Raw genomic sequence first — 17,153 nt, forward strand, 5'->3', positions numbered from 1 at the left:
ACGTTATGAAGGTCTCACCTCACCTGGAGTTCACGCTCAGACGCTTCTGGATGTAAATCAATGGAATTATCATCTCAAATCTACATTTTCATGCAAAAACGTGGTACCAAACATCACTAAAACACCAGACCATAAAGTGACACGGGCTTTCAAGTTTTGTGAAGAAACTACAGAATAATCAGCAAAGACTTAAAATATCACATTTGAACGTCACCTTTACTGCAACTTGATATTAACATTTATGTCAAATTAAAAGGGAGCATATGTCTTAACTTCATGTTAAAATAGTGCAGTGTGAATATAGTTAGTAAAGTATACTGAACACCGTCCATCCTTTACCAGCCCCTGATGGGTCGCGGGGGCAGCAATCTCAGCAGGGGTGCTCAAACTTCCTGTACCCAGACTCTGGAGGACCCCGAGGCGTTTGCAGTCCAGCTGAAAGGCATAGTCTCTCCAGGGTGTCCTGGGTCAGGGTCTCCTCCCAGTGGGACGTCAGGCACTCCTCCCCAGCGAGGCGTCCAGAAGGCGTCCTAACCAGACGCCCGGACGTCCTCAGCTGGTTCCGCTCGATGTGGAGGAGTAGCGGCTCTACTCCGAGCTCCTCCCTGGTGACTGAGCTCCTCCACAGGGGAGCCACCCTACGGAGGAAGCTCATTTCAGCCTCTTGTATCCGGGATCTTGTCCTTTCGGTCCTGACCCAGAGCTCATGACCAGAGGTGAGTGTAGGAATGAAGACTGACGGTGAATCCACAGCTTCTCCTTTCAGCTCAGCTCCGTCTTCACAGCGACGGACCGATACGACTGCACTTCAGTCATACAGAGACCGGATGGCCCTTAACAAGGGGCCCCGGACTCCGTATGCCTGAAGCACCACCCACAAGGCACCACGAGGGACACGGTGGTATACCTTTTACAAATCCACAAGACAAATGTGGACTGGCACCCTATGGAGGGTCTCGAGTTGGTCCAGTGCTCCACAAGTACACTATCAAAGTATTCCCCCCACCTTCTGGAAAGACTTCCCCCTCCTGAGGGACCGGACAGTTTGCCAGAATGTTGTATAGGAACGGCAGAACTGGACCTCGCTGCTCATTCTGAATTTAAAAAGCAGAAGCAGAGGCGACAGGGGGCGACACGGAAAAAGGATTTTTATTCATGAACTGTTTTTACAAGCAGTCCAACACGCAACTTCCTACCTGTCTTTTAAACAAACACAAAAAAATCAGCAAAATAAAATAAATTTTTTTTTATAATAATCACTGAATAATATTATCAATGATATATATATATTTATATATATATATCAGTATTATCATGACTTTAATTATTCCAATAACCCAAAGCCAGTAGTATTTGTGTGTGTGTGTGTGTGTTTGTGTGTGGCGTATGAAAAAGAGGATGGTGACGGGGTGTAAAACCGGAAACCGGAGGATTCTTCAACAGCGCGCGGACACATCAAGGGAGGAAGAGGAAAAAAAAAAAGATTTAAAGACAGAGAGAAGGAAAGGAGAGCTCCCCGCGCACGCAATAAATATGAAAGAGCAAAAATAATCATCTGGAACCTGCAGGTAGGACATTTCTAACAAGTCTTTTTATGTGCAAGATTCAGCTGAAGTCTTCACCACAAACAATTAAAGTCACATCAAAAAAAACCTCCGTTTTCTACATTAAATCTTTTAAATAAACCTCATTTCATATACACATATATTTATATAGACTTTCTTTTTTTTCCTATATGCCATCTGTGGGGTTTTTTGTGTGTTGTCTGCTGTGTCATTAAAAAGAACTTAAAAAAAATTTAAAAAAAAAAAAGGATGAGAAGCGATAAGCGATGCTCACAGACGAATACAGTGTCCCAAGAAGAGTGTGTGTGTGTGTGTGTGTGTGTGTGTGTGAGAGAAAGAGTGAGAGAGACGGGGTGGGGGGTTGGTCACAGTTTCCAGAATTCAGGAAATGTTCAAAGGAGGAGGTGGAGGAAGAAGAAGAGGAGGAGGAGGATAAGGAGGACAAGTTTTCCACCTGCAAACAGTTATTTGGCACACTGAACAATGAAGTAAAACTTTGGGCTAAAACCGATTTAAAAAAAAAAAAAAAAGGCCCAACAATAAAACGTTGAAGGAAACAATCCAGAAAATTCAGAAAGACAATAAAATCCCCCCCGACTTGTAAATCTTAGTTCCTTTTTTTTTTTTTTTTTTTTACATTTACTTTTCAAGATTAAAGTCAGAGTGTAATTAAAACAAATCATTACGGCTGCAGTTCCGCGCTGTGCCACAAGGTGGTACAATGAGCCCGGAAGCTGCTTTTTCAATCTCATGACGATAACAGGTGAAGTGGGATTGTTCCCATTTACAGAGAAGAAAACCAACTGGGAACTTCCCACAGGGAAAATGGGAATTCTCAGGATGCTAGCTGGCATTAGCCTATCCCTCACAGCTAGCTAGATAGCGACTGTTAGCTAAATTGATTAGGTCCAAAATAAAATTGACAAAAACTTTTAATAACAAATTAGAATTCTATATTTTAAGAGAAAAAAGTAACATTTCAACTTCAAACATATCAAAATTCATCTAAATAAAATGTAAACAAATTTTTTGGGGGAAATGAAAGAAAATGTTCATCAGCTGTGACTTTCTTCTTGGAAAGTTTAAAACAAAACTTTTTATTTTTTTAATTTTTTTACTTTAACGTGACTTTCAGCACGAAGTTGTTGGCAAAAGGCTACAAAAAAAAAAAAAAAAAAAAAAAAAAAAAAACCTGTTGACTGAATGTATTTTCTTCCCGCTCCAGAAACGCCGGGACGCCTCAGACGAAGCGAAGAACAAACAACCTGAACGTGCGAGTTTCTCCTCCTCGACGTCCTTCAGCGCTGCCAGTTCCTTTAAGTCCGAGCAGGTTTCATCAGCACAGCCCATCAAACGAGACAGCGGCGTTCGGCCACAAGGGGGAGCCCCCCTCAAAAATAAAAACCTATTCCCAAAACGTCTCTGCTTCGTTCTGAACAGTCTTGGTTTTTTTTCCTTAATGTCGCCGTAAGACGCTGCCGTACATTCACAATAAATTCACCACATTTAAAAGACTCTGAAAAAAATAAAACTCCACCCTGAAACGCTCGTAGAGGCGAACTCCTGTTGATCTGGCTAGCTAGCGGTTAGCTAGCTTTAGCATGTTTCTGTTGGTCTGTGTGTATTTTGGTCCACTTCAGTTTTGGCACCGGTTGTTGGTGTTTTTTTTTTTTTTCCGGCTGAAGCTAACATAGAAAATAATGTGTAGCGTTAGCATTTTGGCTAGCTTGGCAAGCAGCTAAAACGTTGAGTAGTATGTTGAATTTGCTGCATTGGGTCCAAAAGAAAACCTACATTGAGACACGTCGTGTTGTTTTTAAGCTGACTTTTATGGTTTAATGAAAACGGTAAATAGTTTTGAGGTTTTTACTTTATTTCCATTAGCAGCTGGAGCTTCTTGGCCACCTTTTCCACTACTTCGTTAGCAATCGTATGTTAAATGTGCCAAGTATATTTTCTTCTGACCCGTTGCGAATGTGTAGCTCCTGAGAGAACGTCGCTTTCACGCTAGCTATGCTAGCTTCTAAAACGTATCTCCATTTTCCCCCCGTTTGTTATTTTTGGCTTTAATCTCAAAGGGAAAATATAATTTCAGGTGATGACGGGAACCAGAAGCCAATTCTTCAGCTTGTTTCTTTTCCATCATTGAACGAGCCTCGGTAATTTACACAATTTTTACCAAGTTAACCGTCATGTTAGCTTCTCCACAAATCGTAGCGTTTTTACAGCCAATATAAAATTTTAGTATTTACGTTAGCTTTGCATTTTATTCCTCACATCTTTCCTTTGCTCTTCAATCCAAATGACTCACAGTGATATTTTAAAATCATTTAAACTAGCTACAAAGAGCTTGTTAGCTTTTAAAGCTAAAACTCTAACACTCATGTTAGCGTCTTAGGGTGAAAATTTGCTTGCTGGATCTCTTCTGATGGAAAACTGCATTTGAGAAATTCAATCCATATTTTGGTCACCATTTTGATCACAAAAGCTTCTAACTTTGGATGTTTTTGATCAAATAATTATTAAGTCAAAATTGTAAAGAAACAAATGTGAGGAACTGAATGGAAATATTGAAAAAGTTTAAATAGAAGAATAGAATAGAATCCAGATCATTTGTGGAATTTAACCTGTGACCGGGCAGAGGGAATTCTGGGAAAAAAAAAGTACTTTTCCACAATGTGTGTGTCTGTGTGTGTGAGTGCAAAACCTACAACATTTGACCCCTTCATGAACCAAACAGTAAAGAAAAGCAGCCGAGGTGTGAGCGAGCTGCAGTGTTCAAGGGTGGACTCCTCTCCGCTAATCACCTCGTCCCTCATTCACAACTTATAAAAAAATAAAAAAGGATTTGTGGCGAAGCGACGACAGTCCAGCTGAGGTAAAGCAGCGCTCCGGGGGCTTGACTCCGCCCCCTCCCCTCCCCTCACCCCCCCCCCCCCCCCCCCCCCCCCCCCGCCTCCGAAAGCCGGGACAGATTCACAGACAGGCAGACAGAGAAACCCCCGACGATGCAAACACACTGGACTAAAACACTGGAGATGCAGGGGGGCGGGGCGGGGGCGGGGCTGCCTATGTACACAATGAGGAGTCACTTCCTCCATTAGCTCCGCCTCTTTTCGGCGGATCGAGTCTGCAACTGGAATGATTAAGCCCCGCCCCCATCGAGGAGGTGGGAGGAGCTGGACTCAAGTAAAATATGTCGTTGGCACTTTACGCACTTCAGTAACTAAGAGGGGGGTGATGGTGAGGGGGGGTGAGGGGGGGGGGGCGCCTTTATTCCTTCAGTTTGTTTTTTTAATGAAAGCTCCTCCCCCTGCTCCCCAGCATCCAATCGGCTCACAGGAGTCCGAGGAGGTTCGTCGACATGCTGAGACCTCCCGATCGGCGGGGTCCGAGTCAGGCTCCGCCCCCTTCCTCAGGAACGTCATCCTGCTCGATCTCGCTCGCGATTGGTTGATGGAGGGCGTGAACGTCCACACGCCCGGGAAGGAGGCGGGGGAGGAGGCGGAGTCTTCCTGCAGGCTGATGAGGAGGCGGCGGTAGCGGGCGGTGGAGGAGGGGCGGCGGGACGCAGCGTGTCGATGTGTACAGACGGGAGGTGTGTGTGCGTGAGTGAGTGAGTGTGTGTGTGTGGTGTATGTGGTGTATTCACAGGCCGTTGCTGTTGCGGTGTGTGAGGGGGGGTTTGGACAGCTCCACCACGCCGGCCCGCCCCTTCCCGATCACCTTGGGGGCGCGGCGCAGCAGTTTCTGAGCTTCCGTGAACGCCTCGGTCAGCTCCTTCTTCCACTGCACGAACTCCGGGTCGCTCTGCGGGGGAGAACACACACACCGACACACACTCAGGAGGCTGGAGACGCCGCCGCCGCCCCCGGGGGGCACGCCGTCCGGACGGACCCAGGCTCACCTCGCACTGCAGCACGAACTGCTTCCCCCCTTTGATGCGCAGCAGGATGCACTTCTTGTCTTTAATCTGCGTCTCCTCCACCGTCACGATCTGCTCCATCGTCAGCAGGTTTTGCTGCGGGGGACAAACGTTCCCATCAGACGTGGCGCCGCCCGATATAAACGGTGGAAAGTAGGCAGAAATGTCCCTCCGTTCATGTTTCATACATGTAGAAACCCGCTTTAAGGTCGTTCATCCAGAATGAACCCAAGTTTCTGTTAAAAACCCACAGAGACCAGAGCCAGCCAATCGGAACCCTGCCTGGCTGTGTTGCTAGGCAGACTTGAGGGTCGGTGTAGTGCTGCCACCTGGTGGACAACAGGAGGAGCGACACGCCCAGAGAGTGAAACACTGCTTTCTAATCTGGAGGAAACTTTTTAATGGGAACATGAGGGAATAACTGAGGCGGATCACTACATTTACAATCAGGCGTTTAGAGAGGTTAGAAAAATGATACTTTTTTTTTTACTTTTCCACAGGAAACATGACGATCAAACTTATATTATTTATCTGGAACCTTCCACTCTGGACTGCAGACGATAAACTGGATCTTCTGCAGATTAGCTTCATTTCCAACATGCGTCTTGAGCCCTTTCTTTCTGAGAATATTCATTTACAGAACAGGGAAATATCAGTCGTGACTTTTCTCTGGGTTGACAGAAAATGTGTATTTTATAGGAGGATAAAACTAATTGAGGCAGAAAAGAAAAAGCTTTTACATTTTTAATCATAATATATTAAAAACAATACTGACGTCAGTTGATCTGATAACAATATTTTTATTAAAAACTTTAAAATTACTGAAATCTAAATGAACTTCGCGGCTGTTTTCCCGTCACAGCGCCTCCTGCTGGTGTCTGTGCAGCTTTACAGACTCAACTACGCAACTGAAGCGAGGAGGAAGAGCAGGAGGAGGAAGGCTACAGCTCTACGCCGCTGGGGGGGGGTGGAGACGACACAGCAAGGGGACCCAAGCCTCATGTTGACCCACACTCACCCCGTCTCTCAGCTTTTTCAAGTGTCTGAGCCACGCCTCCTTCGGAGCCCAGTCCGGACAGAGACAGACACACACAGTGTTGAGACAGGAGAGAACACACACACACACAGACTCACTCACACACACACACACAGACACACACACACACACACACACACACACACACACACACACATGTGTGCGGACTCACCCGCGACTCCCCCTCCCCCCTCCACTCCACACGGTTGGGGAAGAGGTAGAAGTACCGGCGCTGCCACTGGGTGAGGAACGGGTTCCCCAGCTTCAGCATGTATCCGTGCATGATGCAGTCCTTCCCCAGAGCGTAGTCTGCGCACACACACACACGCACACGCACACACACACACACACACACACACACACACACGCACACACACACACGTTAACGCCTTAATGAGAGTGTGGTGAAGTGTGTGTCCTCTGAATATGACTGATGCCTTCCAACACGTCCTATTTTTCATGCTGTATCACACTGTATTGAAATAGCGGTGTCCAACATAAAGCCCATGGCCCAAAACCAGCCCCCCCCCCCAAAAAAAAATCATCCAGAGAATTGCAAAAAAAAAATGAAAGAAAACATTGATTTAAAAAATAGAGTTTTGAAAACATCAGTGATGCTGTCGTGAAGGCTAGCTAACTAGCATTAGCCTCAAGGCAAAACACCCAGAATGCAACAGAATTACATCTGACTGTAGTCATTTTCTGGAGTTAACTGGTCGGTTTAATGAAACTATAACACATTTTCATCACTCCTATGCTGAATTCCAGCCAAAAAGTCTTTTTAAACTCTAGAAATCAGCCATGATCCTGGTGAAATCTGTCGTGATCGATCTCCGTCAGGTTTCACTGTTCTTGATTTCTTTAAACAGGATAAAAAAAACCACTGATTACAGCAAGAAAAAGGTGGCTTGTGGGAGAAATGAGACTCATTCTGAATCAAAGATCTGGAGAAAAAAAAAGAGGGGAATGATCTATGATATGATCCAGATATATAAACAAGATAGAAAAAGGGGTAAAAATCCTCATTTTTTGTTTTCCACTGTATAAAATCTCCTGTTTTAATGAGATGAGCGATTCTCTGAGTGGCGGCGGTAATGTGAGCGTCTGGCCGGCTCTGCGCTCCTCTCACCCTCCTCGTGGCCCAGCTGCTTGTTCTTGGCCCTCTTGCGAGCTTCGTTCTTGTCGGTGTCGGAGTTGACGGCCTCGTAGACGGTCTCGGCGACCTCCTGCTGCCAGCGCTCCGAGATGACCAGCGGGAAGTTCTTGTAGAGCTCCTGGTCACTGTCCAGCAGCTGCAGGGGGGTAAGGGGGGGGGGGCAGGAAGTCAGGCCGCAGGATGTTTAGCGTTCGCGCGCTCGGATCCCGGCGGTTACAAATCGGCCGTTTCCTGCCGCCGGCTCAGATCAATCTTCTCCTCTGACTCACGTCAAGGAAACAAAAGAGTTTCCACAAGGTCCAAAAAAGGACAGCCGGTCCGAAGGCGCTCGTTCACCGCAGCTTCACACAGAAAGAGGCGAAAAACCTCCAGGAAACTCCTGACAGCGGATCGTTACTGCGGTTTTAATGTGGAGCCTCAGAAAATCTCTTCTACATATTATCCATTTCTACTGCATTTATTTATGTTAAGTTCATCATTGAATTTTCTTGGAATTTATTCGATTTGAAATATATTCAATTTCTGTGTTTTCATTTTTATTCATCTGGGAATTTTGTTAGAATTGAATTTGCACTCTTCTATTTAAACATATTCACTTTATTTTTACTGGAATTTATTTTACATTATTTTTCGTTTTAATGGATTACTTTAAATTCTACTGGAGTAGAAATAAATATTATTTCAACATAACTGAATTCAAAATATTTCAGTTAATTTTTTTCTTTACATTTTATTTAATTTACTTTATTTCTATTCTAATTTACGTTTTTGATACTGTTATTTTACATATAAATACATTAAATTAAAAAAATGTGTGGCACATAGTCATGAGTTTCAAATAAAAACTGTATTAATATTAAATGTGTTCTATAAAATTTCAGTTACATTTTTAATTTGAAAGATTACATGAAAAATTAACATGATGTCGAAACGTCATTAAAGCGTCAGTCTGTCAAATGGGAGTAAAACCACTTCTGTCCATCAGGTGGCAGCGTCGAGCCACTGAGGCATTAATAGAAGCTATTTTATAAAACAGTATTAATGATAAAAACTCTCAAAAACGATCATGACAGTAAGAAAAAAGTCATTAAAATCTGATAAAAAGCAGAGAAACATGTTTCGCTGTGATCAGGATCCTGTCCCGGACTCGACCAGGTTCTGGTTCCAGGTATCTGGAACCGGTTCAACACAACAGGAGCTATAAACCAGATATGAGACCAGGTCTGAACCAGTCCCACATGGTGTACGCAGGGTTCCGAACAGGGTTCTGCTTCCAGACCAGTTCTAACCGATTCCGAGCGGTTCTGGATCGATCACAGCTGGAGGTTTTCCACCAGTTTCTGACTTGATCAAAGTTTATTCTTTTATCCTGAAATATAGTTGAGGCTGGAGAGAGACTGAAGACTGGTTTCAGACGCTGCGAGTCGTGAACAGATCCCCTGGACCGGGTTCAGGTCCAGAGTTCTGGTTCTGGTCTGGAAGGCGGGGGAGCGGGGGTGTTGTGGGGGGAAACACCTGCCGCCTCTCACCTTGATGCCCTTCGTGTCTTCTTCATCAAAGGAGCCGATGTCGAAAGCATCCGCGGCGTTCACCTCTCCCCGGGGAGGGATTAAAGGAGGAGAGTACTGCAGGGGGGGGGGGATGGGGGGGGGGGGGGGGGGCAGAGACACTTTCATTACAAGAGCACTGCTGTAAAATAAAAAATAAATAAAGAAGAGAGAGAAGTGAAACGAGGATGAAACAACAAGGCGGCAGCGTCTCCGAGCACCGCCTCCCGGCCGGTGATGCGGTTGCCATGGCAACAGCAGCGAGGACGACTCGGGGGCCGGGGTGAAAATTTCAGAGGCTTCTCGCAGCTTTTGATTTGAAACGGAGAAAACGAGCGGCGGGACGGACGCGATCACAGAGGAGACGCTTCTCCCAGCGACACAGCCGGAGTTCACTCCGGGTCTGGAGCGCTGGACAGTGTTTTGATCATCGCATTGATAAGAAAAAAAAAGAAGAAGTGTGTTTATGAATTTGATTCACATCCTGAGAATCTCAACTTCATTTTTTTCAACGAACTCTTTCATTTAAAGTTGTCATTCACTTTTATAATCTTTACCTAAAATTTTCAGACAAATTTTACAATTATACTACGAGTGTACTATTCCCTTCAAAATTAGCAAATTAAACTTACAAGGTAGAAGACGGGACTTTAAATACAAATATTTATATAAATAGCTAATTTTGAGAATGAGTAGTAAAACTACATTACATTGAATTATTAGTGACTTAATAATCTTTTTTTCAACGTTTTGATTCATATTTTCAGCTTTAACCTTTTCCGCCTCAGTAGGTTTTAATTTGCTCCAAGTTATTTGACACATTTAAGGGGAAAAGAGCAGATTTGTAGATTCACTGAACTTCCCACGATCTTCAAAACAAACTGTCAGTTTTAAGTTCTCATGTGGTTCTTTAATTTGTTTATTGGCAAAGATTTAACAGATGTTTTTCTGATACACATTACATTGCGGCTGACCATGCACGCTGTCCCCAGAAAAGAGCTTCAAAATGCTGCTACATGTCCTTTAACTAAGCATTTTTTGCTGTGTGTGTGCGCATGCGTGCGCGTGTGTGTTCCATTACTAAAACCTTTATAAAGCCGTGAATACGGTGTTTCAAATTAACTGGTGTCCTTGTTACCTGGTGACTGACTTCCTGTAGCACTTCCTGCTGCTGCTGCTAAGTAGCCGCAGATGTTGAAATCAGACTCATAAAAGGTCTGACACGACTTTTTGTCTGGTTTTTAATATCTATCAGCAACAAGGGACGTGACAGAAACCCAGTCTCCAGTTAAAAGGGACTCAGTTATTCCAAAACACCGGCTTTGCTCCGGTTTCGCGACACTCCTCCTCCGCTAGTTAGCTGCTGCGTTCAGGTGACTGGAACTGCTGCGGAAAAGTGAAACTCGGTCGTTAACACGAAAGCGGCGGTGACAGCTGGACTCAGGAGGGACTCAGGAGACACGTGAAGGAAGCAAGGACAATTTGCACAAAGGAACGACTCTCAGACAGCTGTGAACCGGCTCTCGTCGTTCACTTGAAAGAGCCGTTCAAACGAACGATTCGTACATTGAACGTCGCAGCTCTACAGGGTAGCACATGTGTTTCCTCCCGGTTCCAGAGCTGTGGCGCACCAGCCTATTTTACCGGTATTTTTTTTCAGCGTCACAAATACAATGTGTGCCGTGAATGTGTGACGACACACCGAAATGCGTGACACTTCAGAGCCCTGCTGCTGCATCGTGTCGTCAGACATGAGAACGTCCACGGTCCGCATTTATAACAGCGCTCACAGACGTCTGCAGCTTTTTGCGTAGTTTAATGAGGCGGAGCGTACCAGCGTGTTTTGATGTCAAATTGCGTACCTGCTACGCAAAATGCGTACAGGTTGGCAGGTCTGCGAAAGTCAGAGCAACAAGTCCGGCGCTCAGTCGTCCCACGGCACTTAAACGCATCGGGAGTCCGGCGTGTTAATGCGAGCATTAAAAATGGATGCGGGTTTTGATGAAGGCTTTCAGAGATGATTCACTGCGGGATGAAACGGAGGCGAGAGACGGAGCGAGGGGAACGCCAAAACATCCGGAGGAAGCCGGACGCTCGGCGGGAGACGCCGAGGAGCTTCTGAAGAACCGGGATCCACGTCGACGCGTTCGTAGTGGGGGACAAACGGACCCGAATCAGACTGCGGGGGGAGATCTGGAGCTTTCTGCCTCACAGCGGCTCCAGGTTTGGTTTTAATCTCACTGAGTGAAAGAAGTCACAGCAGGTTGTTCTGCTGTGGTTTTGCTGCAGTGGATGTCAGACTGAACAACGAGCCTCAGTTCCCGGCAAAGAGAGGAGGGAGGTGGAGGGTGTGTGTGTGTGTGTGTGTGTGTGTGTGTGTGTGTGTGTGTGTGTGTGTGTGTGTGTGTGTGTGTGTGGGAGGGGTTGGGGGAGTGGGGGGTCGCTCACCTTCTGCAGGTACACCTGCTGCCAGTCGATGCCTTTGAAGAACTGATGCTCCTTCACCTCCGGGGCTCTGAGGAGAGAGACGCCAGAGAACAGAGGGCTGAGCGGACTGGAGACACTTCCTGTGTTCAACAGCAGGTGGCGGCGTTCGCCACGTTTATATATGTATACACACACACACACACACACACACACACACACACACACACACACACACACACACACACACACACACACACACACACACACACACACACACACACACACACACACACACACACACACACACACACACACACACAGAGCTGTCAGGCCGCCATCATTCGTCGCCACCCGGAGTTTAAACACACAGGACAGAATTAATCAGAGTGATGAGTTCATCTGAACAACCTGAAGACATGATGACGAGAGTGTGTGTGTGTGTGTGTGTGTGTGTGTGTGTGTGTGTGTGTGTGTGTGTGTGTGTGTGTGTGTGTGTGTGTGTCGTACCCCCGGCCCTGGCAGCCCAGCCTCTTGGACACGTCTCTTTGCAGAAGACCCTCCAGAAGATCTTTGAGCTCCGTGGTGAAAGAATCTGGAAGCTCCACATTCTGAGAGAGAGAGGGAGAGAGAGAGAGAGAGAGAGGGAGAGGGAGAGGGAGAGGGAGAGGGAGAGAGAGAGAGAGAGAGAGAGAGAGAGAGAGAGAGAGAGGAGATCAGCATCATCTGAATGTTTTGGGAGAATCCAGAACCTTGAAGTGACCTCTGACCCCTGGTCCTCCAGACTCTCCACACCTGGAGACGCCGTCGTCCCGGCGGAGGAGAGCGGTTGCCACGGCAACCAGAGCTCCTCCGAAAACACCGATAAACGCTGGAGCTGACTCACAGGAGGGAACCACGGCCCGACGCCGTCCGGGTCGGGAGGCTCGGCGTCCCAACGGCAGACGTGCTGCAAGCCGGGGGGTTCCGGGAGGGGGCGGAGTCTCCGGCGGCCTCCGCCCTCTGATTCGGCGGCCGTGATGGATCGGGATCTGCTGCCGCCGGGTTTATGTAAGGGAGCCGTCCATCAGCCTGGATAAACACTGCCGACATATCGGCCTGTATTTTTAGCCCCTTCGGGGCCCGATGGCGGCCCGGCGCTCGCCGCTCTGGAACCCGGCGCTCCCCCCGCTCAGACCCTCTGGATCCTGGACCCGCCGCTCCCCCCCGCTGGGTTCCTCTGGATCCTGGACCCGTCGCTCCCCCCGCTCAGACCCTCTGGATCCTGGACCCGCCGCTCCCCCCGCTCAGACCCTCTGGATCCTGGACCCGCCGCTCCCCCCGCTGGGTCCCTCTGGATCCTGGACCCGCCGCTCCCCCCGCTCGGTCCCTCTGGATCCTGGACCCGGCGCTCCCCCCGCTCGGTCCCTCTGGATCCTGGACCCGCCGCTCCCCCCGCTGGGTCCCTCTGGATCCTGGACCCGCCGCTCCCCCCGCTCGGTCCCTCTGGATCCTGGACCCGCCGCTCCCCCGCTCAGACCCTCTGGATCCTGGACCCGTCGCTCCCCCCGCTCGGTCCCTCTGGATCCTGGACCCGCCGCTCCCCCCGCTCGGTCCCTCTGGATCCTGGACCCGGCGCTCCCTCCGCTCAGGGGAGATTAACGGGGGATTGACTGGATTAAGTGGCTGGATTTAAATCCTAATCTGGATTTATTGTGATATGAAAGATCAGGGTTCGGAGGTCCTGCTCGACCAAACGGGGGGCGGAGGGCGGGGGTCTGGTCTGGATGAACTGACAGCCTGGGGGGGATTCGGACTCTTTCCAGCAGGAGTAGCGGAGAGGAGGGGAAACCTCTGGAACACGGGGACGAGACGAGACGCCGTCCTCCCTGACCCGTCAGGTCAGAACAGGGAAACGCCAAACAGACGGGAATCGAACCGTCGTCCTGTCAACTCACAGCAAAAAGCACCTTCTGTCAGTGACCGCTGACGGAAAAAAGACGGTTTCCTCGACATTTTGAAGAAATCCTGAACTGTAGAACCGAGAAGCATCACTACTGAAGGAAAACCCAAACAGGCTGAAGACGTTTCAAAACGTCTCGACTTTCTGGATGTTTCCAGACGTTTCCAGACGTTCATTTCAATGGGGAACTTTCCAAGTTTCTAGACTTTCTGACTTTTCCCAAGACGTTGAGGGACATGGAGACTTTTCGGAGGCGTTTCCAGAACTTCCTGGTTTTCTCCGGTGGTTTCCAGTAACGACGTCCCTCTGATACCGAGTCCCGATCCGGTGCTGCTGAGGCTCTGGGTGGAGGTTCCAGATCGACCCGGGGTTCTGCGCCCGCTGATGGCGTCAGGCGACACGACCAGGGTTTCATGGGATCGTGTTTCTTTGGAGAAAATCAAGGCTGATTTTTTCCGACTCGTCCTGACTGACGAGGTTCGACACTCCCCTCCTCGGTTGATCCTGAACTTCATGACGATACGAAGAAAACCGAACCGAAAACGACGAGATTGGCGTCTAGTGACGGCGTCAGAATCCGAGGTGGACTGCAGTTCACCAGCTTCCAACAAAACAAGAAACTTTTTCGTTTGTTGACCTCAACGCACAGCTAACGCTAAGCTAGTTCGGTCAAGCTAGCTCTGCTAAGCTAGCTGCAGAATATTAGCTTGGCTAGCTTAAACTCAAAGCACTGACTCGGTTACAAAAGATTCAGTGTGAGGCTAAGTGAGGCTAATCCTTGCTAGCATAAACGTCAACACTGAGAAACGCTGACTTCCGCTAAGCTAGCTCAGCTGAGCTAGCTCCAGTAACCTCATTTCTTGTGTTTTCCAGATCGATGCTGAGATAAATCCACAGACGTCTGCAGTGGAACCTCCGTGTGCTGTGGAGCTCAGCGGTTTGACTCCTGCCCTGGAGCAAGGCGTTCCCCGCCCACACCGGTTTCTGTCACGTGACTCGTGTCAACATTTTGTTTGCGCGCCTGAAAACACAAACGCCGCGTTCCCGGTGGAAACCGGCCGGTCCGGGCGCCGGGTCCGATTCCCGCTGTTTGCTCGCACACGGATGCGCACGTCTGTGTGCGTTTGGACTTAGGGCCACGCCCACACAGGCGGCGAGCGGCGGGGTCTCACCATGGTGAGCGTCATGCGGTCGATCTCGTGTTTGTCTTTGGTCTTGTGCTGCCTGAAGGGGCTGTGCCTGCAGAGACAGAGCAGAGGGCGGCGGCCATGAGCAAGGCATCCTTCAACACGCAACCGGCCACAGAGCGTTTCAACAGCATCGCCCAGAGAAGACAAAATGTCATCAATGCCTCTTCTTTTAAAGGTCAAGTTTTAAAGAAAACTTCAAAATTTAAATAAAAACATTGAAACGTATGAAGTAATTTCTCTTCATTCTATTTAAAGGAGAATGAATTCAGAAAAAATGAAAAAAAAAAAACCCATAAATGTGAAATTAATTCACACTAGTGGAAAATATGCAAAATTGAAAGTAAGATAATACGAGATCATGAGAGCAAACTGATCAATCACCTGCAGGAGGAGCTCGGATTTCCCGACGAGCCGTGAAGGCATCGTCTGGGCTGCGAGCGACTGGCTCTTTAGAGTGTTTAAACATCAATGAGGAGACACACACACACACACACACACACACACACACACACACACACACACACACACACACACACACACACACACACACACACACACACACACACACACACACACACACACACACACACACACACACACACACACACACACACACAACTTTCACCTGATTCCTGACCTACCGGGTACAGACCTGTGGCATTTACACACCGCAGATCAAACACACACACCAAACAGAAGTGGAGCGAGCCAGAGACGGAGGGGAAGATTCAAAGAGGCTTCCTGAGAGCGACAGTGGAGAGGAGGAGGAGGAGGGGGAGGAGGAGGAGGAGGTGGGGGGGGGGGGGGGGGGGGGGGGGGAGGAGGAGGAGGAGGAGGGGGGGAGGAGGAGCAGCAGTTACCCTCGGAGGAGTTTGAAGAGCATGCAGCCTAAGGAGAACCAGTCAGCACTGCTGTCGTACGCCGTCCCCTTCTGGAGGACTTCTGGAGCCATGTAGCCATGAGTCCCTCTGGAGGAAACACACACACACACACACACACACACACACACACACACACACACACACACACCATTACAATTAAATACCACACAAAAATAATACTAATAAACACGGACTGAGCGGAGCAAGCCGGAGATGTGGCTGGGAGTGACGCCTCCCGTCTCCTCCTATCTCTGCGTCACTCACACGCTGGCGTGAGGCTTCTTCTTGGAGAAGTCGCAGGCCAGGCCCAGGTCGGAGATCCGGACGTGACCGTGCTCGTCCAGCAGGATGTTGGCAGGCTGGGGAGAGAACACACACACACACACACACACACACGCGCAAACACACACACACAGGTGGGCATTAAGCTAATTCACCCTCAAGGTATAGTTATACAGTAAAACCTCCTCCTCTGTATCGACATCATCCTGCTGTTTAATGAAGCTAATAAAGGCTGAGAGCTGCTCCTCCTCCTCCTCTTCCTCCTCCTCCTCCTCCTCCTCCTCATGGTCCTATTCTGTTTATTGAAGGCTGAGAGCTGCTCCCTGACTTCCAGCAGAATATATCTATTATTATGGCAACCAGTCCAAACAGGGGAGTCGGAGGGGAAACAGAGGCGTGACGGTGGCTCAGTGGACCGCAGGGAGCTGCGTGAGAGGCTGCAGCCTTCGATGTTCACATGAGGAATACACCTTCAGAAGGACCCGGAGTGACCTCCGGGTCACCTTGAGGAAAGGACCGGAGTGTTTCAGCTGCTGGACTCGTCTCGTCACAGCAGGGTTCATGTGACGCTTCAGGAGCAGAGCTGAAGCTAATCGACTGTCTGCAGCTTCTACATTCACCAAGGACACAGCTTCTGCTTTTCAGCTGCAACAACATTCATCCTGCAGTTTTCACAGTAGTGGTGAAAGTTTACATTTAGTCAGTCTCTGGTTCCCACCCTCAGGTCTCTGGTTCCTACCCACGGGTCTCTGGTTCCTACCCTCAGGTCTCTGGTTCCTACCCTCAGGTCTCTGGTTCCTACCCACGGGTCTCTGGTTCCTACCCTCAGGTCTCTGGTTCCTACCCACGGGTCTCTGGTTCCTACCCACGGGTCTCTGGTTCCTACCCACAGGTCTCTGGTTCCTACCCACAGGTCTCTGGTTCCTACCCTCAGGTCTCTGGTTCCTACCCTCAGGTCTCTGGTTCCTACCCTCAGGTCTCTGGTTCCTACCCTCAGGTCTCTGGTTCCTACCCACGGGTCTCTGGTTCCTACCCTCAGGTCTCTGGTTCCTACCCTCAGGTCTCTGGTTCCTACCCTCCAGGTCTCTGGTTCCTACCTCCAGGTCTCTGGTTCCTACCTCCAGGTCTCTGGTTCCTACCTCCAGGTCTCTGGTTCCTACCTCCAGGTCTCTGGTTCCTACCTCCAGGTCTCTAGTTCCTACCCT

General features: G+C 48.7%; 1 protein-coding gene and 1 long non-coding RNA gene across 3 annotated transcripts in view; one reads left to right on the forward strand and one right to left on the reverse strand.

The window, feature by feature from the left end:
- The first annotated feature begins 1,294 nt into the window (after positions 1–1,294).
- On the forward strand, positions 1,295–12,132 carry LOC115383230 (uncharacterized). The gene is made up of 2 exons (XR_003930658.1): positions 1,295–1,357; positions 12,086–12,132. It is a non-coding gene; the product is annotated as an uncharacterized LOC115383230 (long non-coding RNA).
- grk3 (G protein-coupled receptor kinase 3) overlaps positions 2,131–17,153 on the reverse strand; it is a 53,477-nt gene continuing 38,454 nt past the window's right edge. Inside the window, exons 12-22 of one of the 2 annotated variants that reach the window (XM_030085293.1) lie at positions 15,931–16,025; positions 15,646–15,753; positions 14,768–14,834; positions 12,164–12,264; positions 11,678–11,744; positions 9,212–9,307; positions 7,656–7,818; positions 6,699–6,835; positions 6,509–6,547; positions 5,473–5,586; positions 2,131–5,375 (exon numbers count right to left, since the gene is read on the reverse strand). In XM_030085293.1, the coding sequence (XP_029941153.1) occupies positions 5,214–5,375; positions 5,473–5,586; positions 6,509–6,547; positions 6,699–6,835; positions 7,656–7,818; positions 9,212–9,307; positions 11,678–11,744; positions 12,164–12,264; positions 14,768–14,834; positions 15,646–15,753; positions 15,931–16,025 (1,149 nt within the window). In that variant the 3' untranslated portion in view covers positions 2,131–5,213. The remainder of the gene's footprint in view (positions 5,376–5,472; positions 5,587–6,508; positions 6,548–6,698; positions 6,836–7,655; positions 7,819–9,211; positions 9,308–11,677; positions 11,745–12,163; positions 12,265–14,767; positions 14,835–15,645; positions 15,754–15,930; positions 16,026–17,153) is intronic. The other variant, XM_030085294.1, reaches the window with a different exon arrangement.

The sequence above is a fragment of the Salarias fasciatus genome (assembly GCF_902148845.1).
Source record: "Salarias fasciatus chromosome 7 unlocalized genomic scaffold, fSalaFa1.1 super_scaffold_4, whole genome shotgun sequence".
Taxonomy (NCBI): Eukaryota; Metazoa; Chordata; class Actinopteri; order Blenniiformes; family Blenniidae; genus Salarias; species Salarias fasciatus.